Source organism: Oncorhynchus kisutch, linkage group LG1 (genome assembly GCF_002021735.2).
Source record: "Oncorhynchus kisutch isolate 150728-3 linkage group LG1, Okis_V2, whole genome shotgun sequence".
NCBI classification, from domain to species: domain Eukaryota; kingdom Metazoa; phylum Chordata; class Actinopteri; order Salmoniformes; family Salmonidae; genus Oncorhynchus; species Oncorhynchus kisutch.
In genome coordinates, this window is record NC_034174.2 from 7,596,736 (window position 1) to 7,618,276 (window position 21,541).

The following is a 21,541-nucleotide window of genomic DNA, read 5'->3' on the forward strand; positions in this document are numbered from 1 at the left end:
ACACACACACACACCACACACACACACACACACACACACACACACACACACACACACACACACACACACACACACACACACACACACACACACACACACACACTTTTAGCTTGTATTTACGGATTTAAGCGTTTCTAACACTCCTCGGCTAAGCACAGTGTACGCTATGAGAGATGTGAACCATCTTGGTGCTATTGATTTCTCTCAAAAAGATCTGAGCTCTATAGCTGACTGCGGACGGAATAAAAACAAAAACACATATCCCACCATTTTGATGCAGAGACAATACTGTCAAGGCAGAGAAGATATATTTAAACCACAGTATGTCATTAGCTTCAGGGCCTCAGCAGAAATACTAGCAGCATGACATTACATTCATATTTACATGCCATCTACAGTAAAGAGCCCAAAACATTATTCGCTGTGCTTATGATAAATGAATATATATATTTATAAAATTGTAGGGGGGGTTATCAAAGGGAAGCATCATAAATATGGCCAGCCTCTGTTTTGCAACCTGGTTACCAGAGGTGATTGTGCTTTAGCCAATCCCTTGTTTGTTACCATGACAGCCTCAGTTGTTTTGCAACCTGGTTACCAGAGGTGATTGTGTTTTAGCCAATCCCTTGTTTGTTACCATGACAGCCTCAGTTGTTTTGCAGCCTGGTTACCAGAGGTGATTGTGCTTTAGCCAATCCCTTGTTTGTTACCATGACAGCCTCAGTTGTTTTGCAGCCTGGTTACCAGAGGTGATTGTGCTTTAGCCAATCCCTTGTTTGTTACCATGACAGCCTCAGTTGTTTTGCAGCCTGGTTACCAGAGGTGATTGTGCTTTAGCCAATCCCTTGTTTGTTACCATGACAGCCTCAGTTGTTTTGCAGCCTGGTTACCAGAGGTGATTGTGCTTTAGCCAATCCCTTGTTTGTTACCATGACAGCCTCAGTTGTTTTGCAGCCTGGTTACCATAGGTGATTGTGTTTTAGCCAATCCCTTGTTTGTTACCATGACAGCCTCAGTTGTTTTGCAGCCTGGTTCCCAGAGGTGATTGTGTTTTAGCCAATCCCTTGTTTGTTACCATGACAGCCTCTGTTGTTTTGCAGCCTGGTTACCAGAGGTGATTGTGTTTTAGCCAATCTCTTGTTTGTTACCATGACAGCCTCTGTTGTTTTGCAGCCTGGTTACCAGAGGTGATTGTGCTTTAGCCAATCCCTTGTTTGTTACCGTGCCACAGCAGCCAGAGATGACTTGCTAAAGCATTCAGATCAGGCAACCAAGCTAGATATTTGGCTAACTCAGTCTTGATTGTAAGGAGGCTGGGTATAATGGATGCTTCCAAATGATTGTTTGACTTTGACCTACGATCAGTGTGAACAGATCAGATACAGAGATGGCATTCCAACTTTACATAATTAAAGAATAGCACAAAGCGGTTAACTCTGCATTCAAACATGTTAAACTAAAATGCAATATTCTAATAACTTCAGTAGTTCAACTACGAACATTTATACACGTAACAGAGGGATAATGCCTCTGTTCGCTTCAATATCAATGTTTCATTTTGCTGAAAAGTCCCTGTAGCTGTACAGTGTTAAGTAATAGATGTGAATCATGCTTAGTCGACAGCCAAAGGAAAGCAGAGTAGATGATCAAGTCCATATCATATAATCATAGTCAATTGATAAAACGTCTAAGTAGCTTTAATAAGTTGTTTAAGTGACTTCTGATTACTATACTTTGTCTTTCTGTACTGAACACAGAAAATATATATATATAAACGCAACATGCAACAATTTCAACGATTTTACTGAGTTACAGTTCATATGAGGAAATCGGTCATTTCAAATGAATTCGTTAGACCCTAATCTATGGATTTCACATGACTGGGCAGGGGCAGAGCCATGGGTGGGCCTAGAAGAGCATAGGCCCACCCACTGGGGAGCAAGGCCCAGCCAATAAGATTGAGTTTTTCCTCACAAAAGGGCTTTATTACAGACAGAAATAGTCCTCAGTTTCATCAGCTGTCCGGGGGGCTGGTCTCAGACGATCCCGCAGGTGAAGAAGCCGGATGTGGAGGTCCTGGGCTGGCGTGGTTACACGTGGTCTGCGGTTGTGAGGCCGATTGGACATTCTGACAAATTCTCTAAAACGACATTGACGGTGGCTTATGGTAGAGAAATGAACATTCAATTCTCTGGCAAGAGCTCTGGTTTAGAGTGGCATTTTATTGTCCACAGCACAAGCTGCACCTGTTTAATGATCTAATGCTGATTTCATGCTGTTTAATCAGCTTCTTGATATGCCACACCTGTCAGGTGGATGGATTATTTTGGCAAAGGAGAAATGATCACTAGCAGGACTATAAACAAATTTGTGCACAAAATTGAAGGTAAATCAGCTTTTTGTGCATATGGAACATTTCTGGGATCTTTTTATTTCAGCTCATGAAACATGGGACCAACACTTTACATGTTGCGTTTATATTTTTGCTCTGTATAATTTGACAGCCAATGCATTCACAAGTTTCACAACACTGATGTTTTGCGTCTTCATCATGAGTTCTCTTTTCTAGCCTAGTCCGACTCCCAGATCTGGTTGTGCTGTCTTGCCACGCCAAATGTGACAGTGACCATAGAAGTTGGCAAGACAGCACAAACAGATCTGGATCCAGGCTACCTTCTCCTCTTCCACTCTTCTTCTCTCTACTAAAGGTGTGTATCCTCTTCCATATTATCCTCTTCCACTCTTCTTCTCTCTACTAAAGGTGTGTATCCTCTTCCATATTATCCTCTTCCACTCTTCTTCTCTCTACTAAAGGTGTGTATCCTCTTCCATAGTATCCTCTTCCACTCTTCTTCTCTCTACTAAAGGTGTGTATCCTCTTCCATATTATCCTCTTCCACTCTTCTTCTCTCTACTAAAGGTGTGTATCCTCTTCCATATTATCCTCTTCCACTCTTCTTCTCTCTACTAAAGGTGTGTATCCTCTTCCATATTATCCTCTTCCACTCTTCTTCTCTCTACTAAAGGTGTGTATCCTCTTCCATATTATCCTCTTCCTTCACTCCAGGTTTGTTGACCAGGACCTGCCAGCCACTACTCCCTCCCTCCCCCACAGACCCAGCCGTCAGTCCGTTGGCGTGGCGATGTTTCTTCTCCTGTATCTCTGGCTGCCCCCCCCCGTCACTCGTCACATCCAGGGTAGGGTTGTCATGGCAGCCGTTCTCCACAAAATGGAATTCCTCGCCTCGAGTCTTGGGAGGGAAAGGAGAAGAAAGAGGAGAAGTTTTTACATAATCAAAACATAACGTTTGAAATAATTGAGCGTGGGCCTCCCGAGTGGCACAGTGGTCTAAGGCACTGCATCGCAGTGCTAGCTGTGCCACTAGAGAATCTGGGTTCGAGTCCAGGCTCTGTCACAGCCAGCCGCGACCAGGAGACCCATGGGGCGGCACACAATTGGCCCAGGTCGTCCGGGTAGGGGAGGGTTTGGCCGGCACTAGCGACTCCTGTGGCGGGCCGGGCGCAGTGCACACTGATACGGTCACCAGGTGTACAGTGTTTCCTCCGACACATAGGTGCGGCTGGCTTCCGGGTTAAGTGGGCATTGTGTCAAGAAGCAGTGCGGCTTGGCAGGGTTGTGTTTCGGAGGACACATGGCTCTCGACCTTCACCTCTCCTGAGTCCGTACGCACCATCATAATTCATCCATACAGTCATAAAGCTATTGATCAATCAATGAATGAATCAATCAATACCATTTATCAATCAATACCATTTATCAATCAATCAATACAATTTATCAATCAATGAATCAATCAATACCATGTATCAATCAATCAATGAATTAATTAATCAATACCATTTATCAATCAATACCATTTATCTATCAATCAATCAATAACATTTATCAATCAATGAATCAATCAATACCATTTATCAATCAATGAATCAATACAATGTATCAATCAATCAATCAATACCATGTATCAATCAATCAATACCATGTATCAATCAATCAATCAATCAATATCATTTATCAATCAATCAATCAATCAATACCATTTATCAATCAATGAATCAATCAATCAATACCATTCATCAAATAATAACAACCAATCAATACCATTTATCAAATAATAACAATCAATCAATCAATACCATTTATCAATCAATGAATCAATCAATTCAATGTTATTCATTTAGCCCTTTTTTTTACAACAACATTGTCACAAAGTGCTTTACAGTAAATCTACATTAAATCTACAGTAAATCTACAGTAAGTAAATCTACAGTAAGTAAATCTACAGTAAGTAAATCTACAGTAAGTAAATATACAGTAAGTAAATATACAGTAAGTAAATCTACAGTAAATCTACACCTACCATAGTCTTGATCTTAGGCAGGCGTCTCTGCCAGAAGATATAGATGAGACCAGACGCGATGATGACCACACAAACAGAACCTATGATCACCAGGACCACGAACAACTTCCCGTAGTCACTACGAGTCTGACTGGGCCTGGAGTGACAGGTGTTAGCGCTGCTGTAGTTCTGGATACCAATCTGGAACCAATCACACTGAACAGTTCAGTTTCATTCAGACAGAATCAGTTTATACTTCGGACGGAGACCAGGCCGACCCATTTACAACCTTACACAAAGTCAGAAGGATCAAATTACAACCTTACATAGAAACAGAAGGATCTTACCTCGTGTAAACCTCTCCTGATTTCGCCTAACATTGACAACATATCCTTGGTGGCAATAACTCCTACAAGACAGTCAGAAATCACACAAACAAATGTTACTAAATAACACGCGAGTGAGCACCCGCATGAGAATACAGTGTTGGGAGACATCTACGTGTATATCTTCATGTCATTTGACGAAGTTTGGCTCGGGATCACATATTTCACAGTATTTCTATGAAACCTAGGTTTGAGAGCTTGACTGCAATGAGAAAGTGGGCCCCAGCTCTCTGGACCCCAGCTCTCTGATGTATCTGGTACCGTGTTCGTTGGTCAGCGTGACGAGCAGCTGGTGGTCCTGTCTGGTGGGTTTAGAGAGAGAGATGAGCCAGGAGCCCTGAGGACTGTTCATCTTCCTAGAGAACGTTGTCTCTAGCAGCTCCAAGAGCCGGTCTCCACTCTCCACACGGAACTCATCCTGAACATAAACACAACAGGAGAGGTCAGAGGTTAACGGTGAAAAAAATAAAAAGGGGCATCAGGTGACCTGGTTGTTGTCAGATCGATTTGGTTTGTGCTGTAGTTAGTTGTATAGAGGATCCAGCTGAAACAAGGACAAGAGGATAAGGTAGAAACAAACAGACGTACAAGATATGCAACTGTTTAACATACAAAATGGTATTCTGTGGGGAAAAAAAGAGAAGGTTGTGTGGTGATGACTCATGCTGTACGGAATAAATCTGCCTGCCAACTATGCCGTTGAACTAATCATACTCCTTTGATGCGCTGCTGTTTTGTGGATCGGAGCGTTTCTGTCTTCCTCCCTGCTGGGTACTTGTGATTACTCTGTAGCGGTTGGCGTGACAACCAAAAAGGTCACATTGATTATAATTGCACGGCTTTCTGTTGTTTCCATGGTGACGAAGGACTCTTGGGGGATGGAGAGGATTTGATTTAGATGTATTAGGATCCCCATTAGCCGACTCCAATGGCAACAGCTGGTCTTACTGGGGTCCGACACAGCGGAAATATAGTACAGACAAAAGAGGATGGAGAGGAGGGGGGGGGGGTGGGGGTGGAGAGGAGGGGGGATGAGATGGATGGGGGTGGGGGATGGAGAGGAGGGGGGATGAGATGGATGGGGGTGGGGGATGGAGAGGGGTGAGGGGGGAGAGGAGGGGGGGGGGGATGGAGAGGAGGGGGGATTAGATGGATGGGGGTGGGGGATGGAGAGGGGTGAGGGGGGAGAGGAGGGGGGGGGGTGTAGGGGAGGGGGGTGAGGGGTTGAGGGTGGGGGGGTGGAGAGGAGAGGGTGAGGGTGGAGGGTGGAGAGGAGGGGGGATGAGATGGATGGGGGTGGGGGATGGAGAGGAGGGGGGATGAGATGGATGGGGGTGGGGGATGGAGAGGAGGGGGGATGAGATGGATGGGGGTGGGGGATGGAGAGGAGGGGGGATGAGATGGATGGGGGTGGGGGATGGAGAGGGGTGAGGGGGGATGAGATGGATGGGGGTGGGGGATGGAGAGGGGTGAGGGGGGAGAGGGGGGGGGGTGTAGGGGAGGGGGGTGAGGGGTTGAGGGTGGGGGGGTGGAGAGGAGAGGGTGAGGGTGGAGGGTGGAGAGGAGGGGGTGAGGGTGGAGGGTGGAAAGGAGGGGGTGAGGGTGTAGGGTGGAAAGGAGGGGGTGAGGGTGAGGGTGGAAAGGAGGGGGTGTAGGGGAGGGGGGTGAGGGGGTGAGGGTGAGGGGGAAGAGGAGGGGGTGAGGGTGGAGAGGAGGGGGTGAGGGTGGAGGGTGGAAAGGAGGGGGTGAGGGTGAGGGGGGAGAGGAGGGGGTGAGGGGGGAGGGTGGAGAGGAGGGGGTGAGGAGAATGTTGTAAACCGACTGTCAGAGGAAAGAAAGGGCTCCTGGTTGTCTCACAGTGAAAGGGCTCCTGGTTGTCTCACAGTGAAAGGGCTCCTGGTTTCCTCACAGTGAAAGGGCTCCTGGTTGTCTCACAGTGAAAGGGCTCCTGGTTATCTCACAGTGAAAAGGCTCCTGGTTGTCTTACAGTGAAAGGGCTCCTGGTTTCCTCACAGTGAAAGGGGTCCTGGTTGTCTCACAGTGAAAGGGCTCCTGGTTGTCTCACAGTGAAAGGGCTCCTGGGTTGTCTCACAGTGAAAGGGCTCCTGGGTTGTCTCACAGTGAAAGGGCTCCTGGGTTGCCTCACAGTGAAAGGGCTCCTGGGTTGCCTCACAGTGAAAGGGCTCCTGGGTTGCCTCACAGTGAAAGGGCTCCTGGGTTGCCTCACAGTGAAAGGGCTCCTGGGTTGCCTCACAGTGAAGGGCTCCTGGGTTGCCTCACAGTGAAAGGGCTCCTGGGTTGCCTCACAGTGAAAGGGCTCCTGGGTTGCCTCACAGTGAAAGGGCTCCTGGGTTGCCTCACAGTGAAAGGGCTCCTGGGTTGCCTCACAGTGAAAGGGCTCCTGGGTTGCCTCACCGTGAAAGGGCTCCTGGGTTGCCTCACCGTGAAAGGGCTCCTGGGTTGCCTCACCGTGAAAGGGCTCCTGGTTGTCTCACAATGAAAGGGCTCCTGGTTGTCTCACAGTGAAGGGCAACAATGGAGCTGTCTGGATCTATAGCCTGGTTAGACCAGACTGTACGCTACACTCACTATAGTTACACAAGTGTTCAGGCTGGTTTAACCAGGATACTATCTAATGGCTTCCCATCATGCCCTGTTGATTCAATTACAAATGTAAGAAATCAGAACTTTTCCCAACGAACGATTCTAAGAAACATCAGCAATTACAGTGCTGCAATATTACGGTCCTAAAATATGTTTACGATGTGGTTACTCACACAGTCAACGTTGTCTGACATGTTGAGGATGACGTACCCCTTCCCAGCCAGATCGCTCCAGTCCACACAGATCACCTGGTGGTTACATTAAGAGAGGAGGTGAAAGGGAGTTAGTAAGAGGCTGGCAAACCAATCAAAAACGTCAAAATATATGGGGCTGAGTGATACACAGTACCATAGTGTGGGTTCAAACCAGTCTCCTGTGTGCCACAAGAACGCGGAACTGAAGTTAGGTCATTACCTCAGGGGGCTAACAAGTCTTCAAGGAAAGGCTACTCCTCATAGGATCATAGTTTACTGAACCACCTCCTCCACTACTTTATAGATTAGACATACTACTGAACCATCTCCTCTACTACATTATAGATTAGAAATACTACTGAACCACCTCCTCCACTACATTATAGATTAGACATACTACTGAACCACCTCAGATACATTATAGATTAGACATACTACTGAACCACCTCCTCCGCTACATTATAGATTAGACATACTACTGAACCACCTCAGATACATTATAGATTAGACATACTACTGAACCACCTCCTCTACTACATTATAGATTAGACATACTACTGAACCATCTCCTCCACTACATTATAGATTAGACATACTACTGAACCACCTCCTCTACTACATTAGAGATTAGACATACTACTGAACCACCTCAGATACATTATAGATTAGACATACTACTGAACCACCTCCTCTACTACATTATAGATTAGACATACTACTGAACCACCTCCTCCTCCACTACATTATAGATTAGACATACTACTGAACCACCTCCTCCACTACTACATTATAGATTAGACATACTACTGAACCTGCTGTATCTCCTGTGAGAAGTGTGCACCACGGAGGAGCTCTGCCTCTGTTAACAGCTCTTTTCCTCCATGCCTGATCTCCTGCTCCTCCTCATCATGCTTCTTTTCCTCCTCCTGCCTCCTCTTCTTCTCCTGGATCTCCTTCCCAGCGAACATCTCCTCGTCCTCCAGACGGACCGCTGAATCCTCCGTGACGTCGACCGTGGGCGCCAGAGACGCCAAGGGGGCTGTGGTCAGGGGAGAGATGTCCCCTCCTCTCCCTGCTCTTCCCGAGTCACTCCTAGGTCTTCCAGGGACCACTGCCTCCTCTTCCTCTTCCTCCTCCTGGTCTTCTGTATGGGTGTTGTCCGACTGGAGAGGCCCAAGGCTGGGGAAGACACCCACCTCTGGGAGGGTTGGTCTGGAGGTGGAGGCATCAGGCTCAGGGGTGGAACTCTCCCTCTCCTCTTCCTCCTCCTCCTCCTGGTCTTCTGTATGGGTGTTGTCCGACTGGAGAGGCCCGAGGCTGGGGAAGACACCCACCTCTGGGAGGGTTGGTCTGGAGGTGGAGGCATCAGGCTCAGGGGTGGAACTCTCCCTCTCCTTCTCATCATCTGCTACCTCTACCTCCACTGTGTCTTCAGGAGTTGATTGTGAACCCCCGTACACTGGGACATATTGTGGGTCTAAGGTGGTTGAGTCTACAGGAACCAGAAGGTCAGCCTCAGGGGTGGTGGGGGTGTTGGAGGTGGTGGTGTTGGAGGTGGGGGTGTTGGAGGTGGGGGTGGTGGTGGTGTTGGATGTGGGGGTGTTGGAGGTGGTGGTAGGCAGGCTCTGGTTCTGGCCGTAGCCAGCCTCCAGGGGGAGGCCACTGGACTCTCTCTCCATCTCCCATAGCTCCCGCTCCTGCCTCTCCACCACATCCTTGAAGGGAGAGGTGCGATTTCCCTGTCTGGGTTCCTCCATAGGAGAGGTGGAGGTCTGGGAGAGGGTCTGACTGTAACCTGAGACGAACAAGAAGAAATGGTAGTACTTGACTTTACAGTACAGAGATGACCTGGTATTTACCAGTACACACAGTCATAACCTATGATTTATTATAATGAACTCAGGAACGCTCCTTTAACTCTGTGTTGTGAAATATGTGTGACTGGGACAGATGTATTATCCACAACACAAACAGACAGTAAATCCCTAGTGTTGCTTGATTTACAATAGACTGGGAGGCACCCTCCCCCCCAATACAGTCACACTGAAATATGATGTTCATATAGAACTGATTTCCCGGACATAAATCAAATCCATTTTTATTGGTCACCTACACGTGTTTTGCAGATGTTATTGCGGGTGTAACGAAATGCTTGTGTTTCGACAGTGCAGTAATATCTAACAATTTCACAACATATACCCAATACACACAAATCTAAGTAAAGGAATGGAATTAAGAATATATACATTTATGGACGAGCAATGTCAGAGCGGCATAGACAAAGATACAGTAGAATAGTGTAGAATACAGTAAATACATATGAGATGAGTAAAGCATGTATGTAAACATTATTAAAGTGACTAGTGATTTCAAGTCAATGTATATAGGGCAGCAGCCTAAGGTGCTGTCTCCTGTTATTGACTGATAGGACTATTATTCAGTCATCGGCTTCATCAATAAGTGCATCGATGACGTCGTCTCCACAGTGACCGTACGTACATATCCCAACCAGAAGCCATGGATTACAGGCAACATCCGTATCGAGCTAGAGACTAGAGCTGCTGCTTTCAAAGAGCGGGAGACTAATCCGGACGCTTATAAGAAATCCCGCTATGCCCTCAGACAAACCATCAAACAAGCAAAGCATCAATACAGGATTAAGATTGAATCCTACTACACCGGCTCTGATGCTCGTCGGATGTGGCAGGGCTTGAAAACTATTACGGACTAGAAAGGGAAACCCAGACGCGAGCTGGCCAGTGACGCGAGCCTACCAGACGAGCTAAATACCTTTTATGCTCGCACCGAGGCAAGCAACACTGATTCATGCACGACAGCACCAGCTGTTCTGGATGACTGTGTGAAAACACTCTCGGTAGCCGATGTGAACAAAACCTTGAAACAGGTCAACATTCACAAAGCCGCGGGGCCAGACGGATTACCAGGACGTGTACTCAAAGCATGCGCGGGTCCAACTGTCAAGTGTCTTCACTGACATTTTCAACCTCTCCCTGACCGAGTCTGCAATACCTACATGTTTCAAGCAGACCACCATAGTCCTTGTGCCCAAGGAAGCGAAGGTAACCTGCCTAAATGATTACTGCCCCGTGGTATTCACATCAGTAGCCATGGTTGGTCATGGCTCACATCTACAGCATCCACCCGGACACCCTAGACCCACTCCAATTCGCATACCGCTTCAACAGATCCACAGATGAGACAATCTCAATCGCACTCCACACTGTCCTTTCTCACCTGGACAAAAGGAACACCTATGTGAGAATGCTGTTCATCGACTACAGCTCAGCGTTCAAGTACCCTCAAAGCTCATCACTAAGCTAAGAACCCTGGGACTAAACACTTCCCCTCGTCAACGGGATCCTTGACTTCCTGACGGGCCGACCCCAGGTGGTAAGAGTTGGCAACAACACGTCTGCCATGCTGATCCTTAACACTGGGGCCCCTCAGGGGTGTGTACTTAGTCCCTTCCTGTATTCCCTGTTTACCCACGACTGCATGGCCAAACACGACTCCAACACCATCATTAAGTTTTCTGACGACACAACAGTGGTAGGCCTGATCACCGATAACTATGAGATGGCCTAAAGGGAGGAGGTCAGAGAACTGGCAGTATGGTGCCAGGACAACAACCTCTCCGCCAATGTGAGCAAGACAAAGGAGCTGATCGTGGACCACAGGAAAAAGGCGGGCCGAACAGGCCCCCATTAACATTGACGGGGCTGTAGTGGAGCGGGTCGAGAGTTTCTTGGATAGTCCTCTACTGTACTGTCCTCTACTGTACTGTCCTGTCCTCTACTGTACTGTCCTCTACTCTACTGTCCTCTACTCTACTGTCCTCTACTCAAGGAATCATACTCAACTCAACTCAAGGAATCATACTCAACTCAACTCAAGGAATCATACTCAACTCAACTCAAGGAATCATACTCAACTCAACTCAAGGAATCAAGGAATCATACTCAACTCAACTCAAGGAATCATACTCAACTCAACTCAAGGAATCATACTCAACTCAAGGATTCATACTCAACTCAACTTTCTCTCAGTGCAGACATAATGTAAAACAATTCTACAGTACCCAGCCTTTACCTAGCCTGTACCTAGCCTGTACCCAGCCTGTACCCAGCCTGTACCCAGCCTGTACCCAGCCTGTACCTAGCCTGTACCCAGCCTGTACCCAGCCTGTACCCAGCCCACCACAATAAACAGTTCTGGGAATAAATACACCCATCTCAGCAATATCATATTAACTTATATAGTGTGAGTGGTGGTGAGCATCTAGTGCTGCTGTTTGGGACATATTACTTGCTGCCATATATTCACTCTGAGATCATCCCTGTCCTCTTCTCACAAAAGAGTGGACAAGATACAGCAGGGGAACTCTGATGTCAGACAGGAAGGACATACCACTGTCATATACATAGTCTACGTACCTCTGAGGGACTTCCTGTCTAGACCAGTGACGTTGACTTGGTCTCTGACATCATCCCAGAGATGAACAGAGGACTGCAGAGGCTTGTTGTCATCATTGAATAACCCCGAGGACTCCTGTCCCTGGGAGGTTAGGCCTGGTACTGTGGTGGGGCTGCCTGGAACTACAGAGAAGAAGAATACTTATTTACTTTATTGTCCACAAACACTCCTTGGAGTATTTTGGGGATTAAATGCCTTGCTCTAGGATAATGATGCTAGGACTATGCCCCCAATAGATTTTCCTGTCGGGCATAGGATTTGAACCACTACTCTAATGTACCGGTCATCCTCTCCGGCTGCTCCTCCACATCTTGGTCCAGGTCCATGAGGGACAGAGGAGAGGGCTGGGAGGTGGATAGCAAGGTGGGTGGTCCATCACTCAGCAGGGCATCACATGGCAGTAGGAAAAACAGTGTGGAGCCTGAAAAGAGAGAGAAGGAAAGAAATAGGAAAGGAAGGAAAGAGAGGAGGAAAGGAAGGAAAGAGAGGAGGAAAGGAAGGAAAGAAATAGGAAAGGAGGGAAAGAGAGAAGGAATGAAAGAGAGAGAGAGAAGGAAAGAAAGAGAGAAGGAAAGAAAGAGAGAGAGAGAGAGAGAGAGAGAGAGAGAGAGAGAGAGAGAGAGAAGGAAAGAAAAGAGAGAGAGAGAAGGAAAGAAAGAGGAAAGGAAGGAAAGAGAGAAGGAAAGAAAGAAAGAGAGAGAGAGAGAAGAAAAGAGAGGGAAGGAAAGAGAGAGAGAGAGAGAAGAAAAGAGAGAGAAGGAAAGAGAGAGAGAGAGAGAGAGAGAGAGAGAGAGAGAGAGAGAGAGAGAGAAGAAAAGAGAGAGAAGGAAAGAGAGAGAGAGAGAGAGAGAGAGAGAGAGAGAGAAGAAAAGAGAGAGAGAGAGAGACAGAGAGATTTCCATCCATTACTAGGTATCCTTACTAGGTACCAGCTTACGTCGGGCTGTGAAATAAAGCATTACTGAAATAAGATATCCTTATAAATAGAGACTCCAGTCACCCAAGTTATAGACTGTTATTCCTGCTACCACAAGGCAAGCGGTACCGGAGCCCCAAGTCTAGGACCAAAAGGCTCCTCAACAGATTCTACCCCCAAGCCATTAGACTGCTGAACAATTCATACAAATCACCACCGGACAATTTACATTGACCCCCCCCCCCCCTCTTGTACACTGCTGCTACTCGCTATTTGTTTGTTTGTTACCTATATATAGTCACTTTCTTCTTCTTGAACTGCAATGTTGGTTAAGGGCTTGTAAGTAAGCATTTCACTAAAGTCTACACTTGTTGTATTCGGCGCCTGTAGCAAATAAAGTTTGGTTCGATTTGACTTGAAATAGAAGGTAATACTCTAAATGTGTAGTCTTTTTCTCTGTGTTTTTCCATATTGTTAAATTGAGTTGTCTTAATGGGGTCTGCGTGTGGTCCCGTGTGGCTCAGTTGGTAGAGCATGGCACTTGTATCGTCAATGTTGTGGGTTCGATTCCCACAGAGGACCAGTATGTGAAAATGTATACATGCACTCTTATCCAGAGCAACTTACAGAAGTGCATGTAAAATTACTAAAAGCAGGTAATGCATGTGACAGATGGATATTAAGTTACTAAGCACTTGAGTGACACCTGTCAGTCTTTGACCTGTTAAGGAACGTGCTCCTGTCTGGTCCCAGTTTTAACCACAAATGGCTTAATACAGTCTAGAGTCCAATCAGCTTAATATCCACACTGTTTGAACATGTTGAACTATGAGCTCACACTGGGCTGAGCTCACACTGGGTTAAGCTCACACTGGGCTAAGCTCACACTGGGCTAAGCTCCCCTGTGGCTCCATCACCAACCACATGACAAGAAGACTGAGATGTATTCCTTGTTCTCAAAATACATTTCCCATCCTAGCCATGGCTTTCTAAATGCTGAGTCATAGAGCCTTGCAGTTACTGTAGATAAGTAAGTCTGGCTCCTCTTTGACCAGGACAGTGAGGTCATAGCTACATGGCAGAAAGCATCACCAAGACAGAGGTTTAGGCTATTCCTTATTCCCAAAACACACTTTCCAGGCTGTGGCTTTCTTTATGCAGAGTCACAGAGGCTTGTCGTTAGATAAGGACACGCCTTTACAGCTGGCATGGCTTCTATCACTGATTCAAACTCATACACATCTCTGTTCTCTTCCTGGTGTGGCTCATTTGTCTTTCTGTCAGCTCTACAAACACATCCCTGTTCTCTTCCTGGGTTGGTTCTGTCTGTCGGCTCTACAAACACATCCCTGTTCTCTTCCTGGTGTGGCTCTCTGTCTGTCAGCTCTACAAACACATCTCTGTTCTCTTCCTGGGTTGGTTCTGTCTGTCTGTCAGCTCTACAAACACATATTTGTTCTCTTCCTGGTGTCTGTCTGTCTGTCGGCTCTACAAACACATCTCTGTTCTCTTCCTGGGTTGGCTCTGTCTTTCTGTCAGCTCTACAAACACATCCCTGTTCTCTTCCTGGGTTGGCTCTGTCTGTCTGTCAACTCTTCAAACACATCTCTGTTCTCTTCCTGGGTTGGCTCTGTCTATCTGTCGGCTCTACAAACACATCTCTGTTGTTTGGGGCCACTGGCCCCTTCAAAGGGGAAATTATAAACTTCAGAAGCCTTTTAACCTCGATAAGCTAACAAATGGAATTGTTTTCAGATGGTCATACCATTAATCATTTAGCTATTTTGATTAGGAATTTTAGGCCTTTAGCTATAAAAAAATTATAAAACAATTATTTGATAATATATTGAATTTCGCCTTTACTACTATAGCCCATAGAAACTACTATAGCACATAGAAACTACTATAGCACATAGAAACTACTATAGCCCATAGAAACTACTATAGCCCATAGAAACTACTATAGCCCATAGAAACTACTATAGCCCATAGAAACTACTATAGCCCATAGAAACTACTATAGCACATAGAAACTACTATAGCCCATAGAAACTACTATAGCCCATAGAAACTACTATAGCCCATAGAAACTACTATAGCCCATTGAAACTACTATAGCCCATATAAACTACTATAGCCCAAAGAAACTACTATAGCCCATAGAAACTACTATAGCCCATTGAAACTACTATAGCCCATAGAAACTACTATAGCCCATAGAAACTACTATAGCCCATAGAAACTACTATAGCCCATAGAAACTACTATAGCCCATAGAAACTACTATAGCCCATAGAAACTACTATAGCCCATAGAAACTACTATAGCCCATAGAAACTACTATAGCCCATAGAAACTACTATAGCCCATAGAAACTACTATAGCACATAGAAACTACTATAGCCCATAGAAACTACTATAGCCCATAGAAACTACTATAGCCCATAGAAACTACTATAGCCCATAGAAACTACTATAGCCCATAGAAACTACTATAGCACATAGAAACTACTATAGCCCATAGAAACTACTATAGCCCATAGAAACTACTATAGCCCATAGAAACTACTATAGCCCATAGAAACTACTATAGCCCATAGAAACTACTATAGCCCATAGAAACTACTATAGCCCATAGAAACTACTATAGCCCATAGAAACTACTATAGCCCATAGAAACTACTATAGCCCATAGAAACTACTATAGCCCATAGAAACTACTATAGCCCATAGAAACTACTATAGCCCATAGAAACTACTATAGCCCATAGAAACTACTATAGCCCATAGAAACTACTATAGCCCATAGAAACTACTATAGCCCATAGAAACTACTATAGCCCATAGAAACTACTATAGCCCATAGAAACTACTATAGCCCATAGAAACTACTATAGCCCATAGAAACTACTATAGCCCATAGAAACTACTATAAGCCCATAGAAACTACTATACCCATAGAAACTACTATAGCCCATAGAAACTACTATAGCCCATAGAAACTACTATAGCCCATAGAAACTACTATAGCCCATAGAAACTACTATAGCCCATAGAAACTACTATAGCCCATAGAAACTACTATAGCCCATAGAAACTACTATAGCCCATAGAAACTACTATAGCCCATAGAAACTACTATAGCCCATAGAAACTACTATAGCCCATAGAAACTACTATAGCCCATAGAAACTACTATAGCACATAGAAACTACTATAGCCCATTGAAACTACTATAGCCCATAGAAACTACTATAGCCCATAGAAACTACTATAGCCCATAGAAACTACTATAGCCCATAGAAACTACTATAGCCCATAGAAACTACTATAGCACATAGAAACTACTATAGCCCATTGAATTTCGCCTTTACTACTATAGCCCATAGAAACTACTATAGCCCATTGAATTTCGCCTTTACTACTATAGCCCATAGAAACTACTATAGCCCATTGAATTTCGCCTTTACTACTATAGCCCATAGAAACTACTATAGCCCATTGAATTTCGCCTTTACTACTATAGCCCATAGAAACTACTATAGCCCATTGAATTTCGCCTTTACTACTATAGCCCATAGAAACTACTATAGCCCATTGAATTTCGCCTTTACTACTATAGCCCATAGAAACTACTATAGCCCATTGAATTTCGCCTTTAATACTATAGCACATAGAAACTACTATAGCCCATTGAATTTCGCCTTTACTACTATAGCCCATAGAAACTACTATAGCCCATTGAATTTCGCCTTTAATACTATAGCACATAGAAACTACTATAGCCCATTGAATTTCGCCTTTACTACTATAGCCCATAGAAACTACTATAGCCCATTGAATTTCGCCTTTACTACTATAGCCCATAGAAACACATTAAATAACACATTCATAAATGCCAAAAAAGACAGTCCAAAAATCTATCATAAGGAACGAGGGTTTTATAATAAGTGTCTGTCCTATATCTAGGAGATATAAGAAAGCTCACAAAATATTTTCTTTGGACACATATTTAACCCCTTATATTTGTTAGCACGAAACTACCTACAGACTTCCATTCATTCATATGGGTTAACTTCCAAACTCATAGAGCAGAACAGAGAACACTATTATCTTATTGAGAGTCTTATCTTTCTATAGAGAGGTCAGTCATAGGCCTTCCAAGTGGTGCAGTGGTCTAAGGCATTCCATTGTAGTGCTTAAGGCGTCACTACTGTTTCACAGCCGTGCGTGACCAGGCGACCCATGTGGAGGCGCACAATTGGCCCAGCGTCGTCCGTTTAACATTTTCTGCATTGCCGGAAAGTTATCCTGCAACAGGCTGATCAAATTAAGATCCTCCTCTGAGTCCCCAGAACTTCTGGTGTGACTAACTGGGTTTGAACCTGTGTCTCAACCATGAGGCTGTGTGTAGCGCGCCGAGCTAAAGGTTGAAGCTCAGGGAGCTAACACAAGTCTTCCGGCAGGTCTCAGGCAATGTAAGGAATCATGGGAACGTGTTTCACTGAACCACATACTGGCCAACTATTATAGTACTGGTCTGGTTGTGTACTCTCTGAGTTTCCACATGGCTGTCTGCGTCTAACCTTGGGTACGTCCCAATGACACCTCAATTACCTATACAGTGCACTACTATTGAGCAGGGCCCATAGGGAAAAGATTGACATTTGGAAAAGAGGCCTTTTTTCACCAAGGGGCTGATGCAATAATGTATTCTACATCTAGCTTCAGGGACAAGACTTGGAGTTATGTATTCTACATCTAGCTTCAAGGACAAGACTAGGAGTTATGTATTCTACATCTAGCTTCAAGGACAAGACTAGGAGTTATGTATTCTACATCTAGCTTCAAGGACAAGACTAGGAGTTATGTATTCTACATCTAGCTTCAAGGACAAGACTAGGAGTTATGTATTCTACATCTAGCTTCAAGGACAAGACTAGGAGTTATGTATTCTACATCTAGCTTCAAGGACAAGACTAGGAGATATGTATTCTACATCTAGCTTCAGGGACAAGACTAGGAGGTATGTATTCTACATCTAGCTTCAGGGACAAGACTAGGAGTTATGTATTCTACATCTAGCTTCAAGGACAAGACTAGGAGGTATGTATTCTACATCTAGCTTCAGGGACAAGACTAGGAGTTATGTATTCTACATCTAGCTTCAAGGACAAGACTAGGAGATATGTATTCTACATCTAGCTTCAAGGACAAGACTAGGAGATATGTATTCTACATCTAGCTTCAAGGACAAGACTAGGAGATATGTATTCTACATCTAGCTTCAAGGACAAGACTAGGAGATATGTATTCTACATCTAGCTTCAAGGACAAGACTAGGAGATATGTATTCTACATCTAGCTTCAAGGACAAGACTTGGACATCACCCTGGACTGAGACAAAACTTTACTTTGAATGTCACTTCATTGACCCATGACTGATAGAAAGGCTAAGTACTACTGACCATAATAATAAACAACAAGAGCAACAACAACAAGAGCAACAACAACAAGACACTAATAAATCATGCCAAACAGATGCCAGAAAACTGTTTATTTGACTTGGAACAGGATCTATGGAGGATCCCAGATTGTGATAAATATTGATTCCACAGTAAATCCAATGATTTCCTTCCCTGACATATCTCTGTTGCAGGCCAACTTCCTGTGTAGCTATTGTTGCTCCTTGTGTTATGTAGCAGCCCTTTGCAGGGAAATAATTTGGTTCTCTGCTCTCCTGCTGAGCTCTGGAAGGGGCAATGTTGTTAAAACCTCTTGAAGCTAGGGGGCAGTATTTTGATGTTTGGATAAAAAACGTTCCCAACGTAAACTGCCTATTTCTCAGGCCCAGAAGCTAGAATATGCATATAATTGACAGATTGGGATAGAAAACACTCTATAGTTTCCAAAACTGTCAAAATATTGTATGTGAGTATAACAGAACTGATATTGCAGGCGAAAACCTGGGGAAAATCCAACCAGGAAGTGCTGTTTTTCTGAAACTACTCTGTTCCATTGCAAGCCTATCCTCCATTTAAAGAGATATCAAATGTATTTATATAGCCCTTCGTACATCAGCTGATATCTCAAAGTGCTGTACAGAAACCCAGCCTAAAACCTCAAACAGCAAGCAATGCAGGTGTAGAAGCACGGTGGCTAGGAAAAACTCCCTAGAAAGGCCAAAACCTAGGAAGAAACCTAGAGAGGAACCAGGCTCTTCTGGCTGTGCCAGGTGGAGATTATAACAGAACATGGCCAAGATGTTCAAATGTTCATAAATGACCAGCATGGTCGAATAATAATAAGGCAGAACAGTTGAAACTGGAGCAGCAGCACGGCCTGGTGGACTGGGGACAGCAAGGAGTCATCATGTCAGGTAGTCCTGGGGCATGGTCCTAGGGCACAGGTCCTCCGAGAGAGAGAAAGAAAGAGAGAATTAGAGAGAGCACATGTGGGGTGGCCAGTCCTCTTCTGGCTGTGCCGGGTGGAGATTATAACAGAACATGGCCAAGATGTTCAAATGTTCATAAATGACCAGCATGGTCGAATAATAATAAGGCAGAACAGTTGATTACTGTCCTGCTGATGCTGGACTACCAGGTAAACACACATTATTACTACTGTCCTGCTGATGCTGGACTACCAGATTCCTTTCCCTATGGCTTACACAGGGTGTGGCCAGTCTTTAGACATAGTTTCAGGCTTTTACTCTGAAAAATGAGCGAGAATGATCACATCGCGTCAGTGGATAGCTAGATGTCCTTAGCTTTGTTCATGCGCGCGCCACTGGAGCGAGACCTTTTCTCTCTCTCTTCTATTGAACAGTTTACCGTCCGGTTGAAATATTAGCGATTATTTATTGTAAAAACAACCTGAGGATTGAATATAAAAAAACGTTTGACATGTTTCTACGAACTTTACGGATACTATTTGGAATTTTCGTCTGCCCGTCGTGACCTGCACGAGCCTGTGGATTACTCAACAAATCGCGCCAACCAAATGGAGGTTTTTGGATATAAAAGATAATCTTTATGGAACAAAACAAACATTTATTGTAAAACTAGAAGTCTCTTGAGTGCAAAAAAATATGAAGATCATCAGGTAAGCGATTAATTTGATTGCTTTTCTGACTTTTGTGACCAATCTACTTTGCTGCTAGCTGTTTGTAATGTTTTGTCTGCTGAGAGCTGTCCTCACATAATCGCATGGTTTGCTTTCACCGTAAAGCTTTTTTTTTTATCTGACACGCCAGGTGGATTAACAACAAGCTAAGCTGTGTTTTGGTATATTGCATTTGGGATTTCATGAAAATGTAATATTTTTTGTAATTTAATTTGAATTTGGCGCTCTGCAATTCACCGGATGTTGACGGAAATGATCCCGCTAAAGTGCTCCAAGAGGTTTTAACCATCTGGTCTGGACCTAAGGAACCACGTCCTTCAAATGTGCACTGCACTCACTGGGCATTGACTGTTTGATTCTTGTGTGTGTGTGTGTGTGTGTGTGTGTGTGTGTGTGTGTGTGTGTGTGTGTGTGTGTGTGTGTGTGTGTGTGTGTGTGTGTGTGTGTGTGTGTGTGTGTGTGTGTGTGTGTGTGTGTGTGAGCTACTTTGTTATCTCTATCTCAGGATTTCCAACGTCGTCTTCTTCATGGGGGTCAATATATTGATTAAAGACTATTATTCTCTGCTCTCAATAGTTTCCAGGATGCTGCTGTATGTGCACTCACTCACAATCCCTGCATCCCATTGGACATCATTCACATCCTTCACAATCCCTGCATCCCATTGGACATCCTTCACATCCTTCACAATCCCTGCATCCCATTGGACATCCTTCACAATCCCTGCATCCCATTGGACATCCTTCACAATCCCTGCATCCCATTGGACATCCTTCACAATCCCTGCATCCCATTGGACATCCTTCACAATCCCTGCATCCCATTGGACATCCTTCACAATCACTGCATCACATTGGACTTGACATTGATTGTGTGATTCTTCATCTTTAACCCAAGTCATATGCATCTTTAGCCAATGGTGTATAGCTGATTGTTCTGAAGAGTTATCTCAGGACTTCCACTGTCGTCTTCTATCTCCTTCTTCTACCCAATCGGAAGGGTGATGTACATCTGATGGGGGTCAAAACCATGACGAATGGCTATTCAACCAGCCGAGAATACTGTCCAATAGGATGATAGGAGAATGGGCAGCAGACAGAGGTTAGTGGACTTTGCAGCACTGCATTGGCAGATAGGGAGCTTTAAGGGTAGATATTATGATGACTGTAACCCTTCACATGGGCACTCAATCACTGCAACACACCACACTGGACATTGACTGTATGACTCTTCATAATTATCTTTAGCCAAAGCGCGGGTACATACACTACAGGTCAAAGGTTTTAGAACACCTACTCATTCAAGGGTTATTCTTTAATTTTTATTAAAGTATTTTCTACATTGTACAATAATAGTGGAGACATCAAAACTATGAAATAACACAAATGGAATCATGTAGGAACCAAAGAAAACATGTTTAACAAATCTAAATATATTTTATATTTGAGATTCTTCAAATAG

The 21,541-nt window shown here is 44.5% G+C and overlaps 1 protein-coding gene across 2 annotated transcripts in view; it reads right to left on the reverse strand.

Moving 5' to 3' along the window:
• Window positions 1-266: 266 nt before the first annotated feature.
• The window catches only part of LOC109880719 (podocalyxin-like protein 2), a 28,525-nt gene continuing 7,250 nt past the window's right edge, over window positions 267-21,541 (reverse strand). The window contains exons 2-10 of one of the 2 annotated variants that reach the window (XM_031807398.1): window positions 12,320-12,460; window positions 12,000-12,161; window positions 8,358-9,340; window positions 7,525-7,599; window positions 5,009-5,165; window positions 4,709-4,770; window positions 4,383-4,562; window positions 3,051-3,251; window positions 267-2,997 (exon numbers count right to left, since the gene is read on the reverse strand). In XM_031807398.1, the coding sequence (XP_031663258.1) occupies window positions 2,968-2,997; window positions 3,051-3,251; window positions 4,383-4,562; window positions 4,709-4,770; window positions 5,009-5,165; window positions 7,525-7,599; window positions 8,358-9,340; window positions 12,000-12,161; window positions 12,320-12,460 (1,991 nt within the window). In that variant the 3' untranslated portion in view covers window positions 267-2,967. Of the gene's footprint in view, window positions 3,252-4,382; window positions 4,563-4,708; window positions 4,771-5,008; window positions 5,166-7,524; window positions 7,600-8,357; window positions 9,341-11,999; window positions 12,162-12,319; window positions 12,461-21,541 lie in introns of both variants that reach the window. The other variant, XM_020472946.2, reaches the window with a different exon arrangement.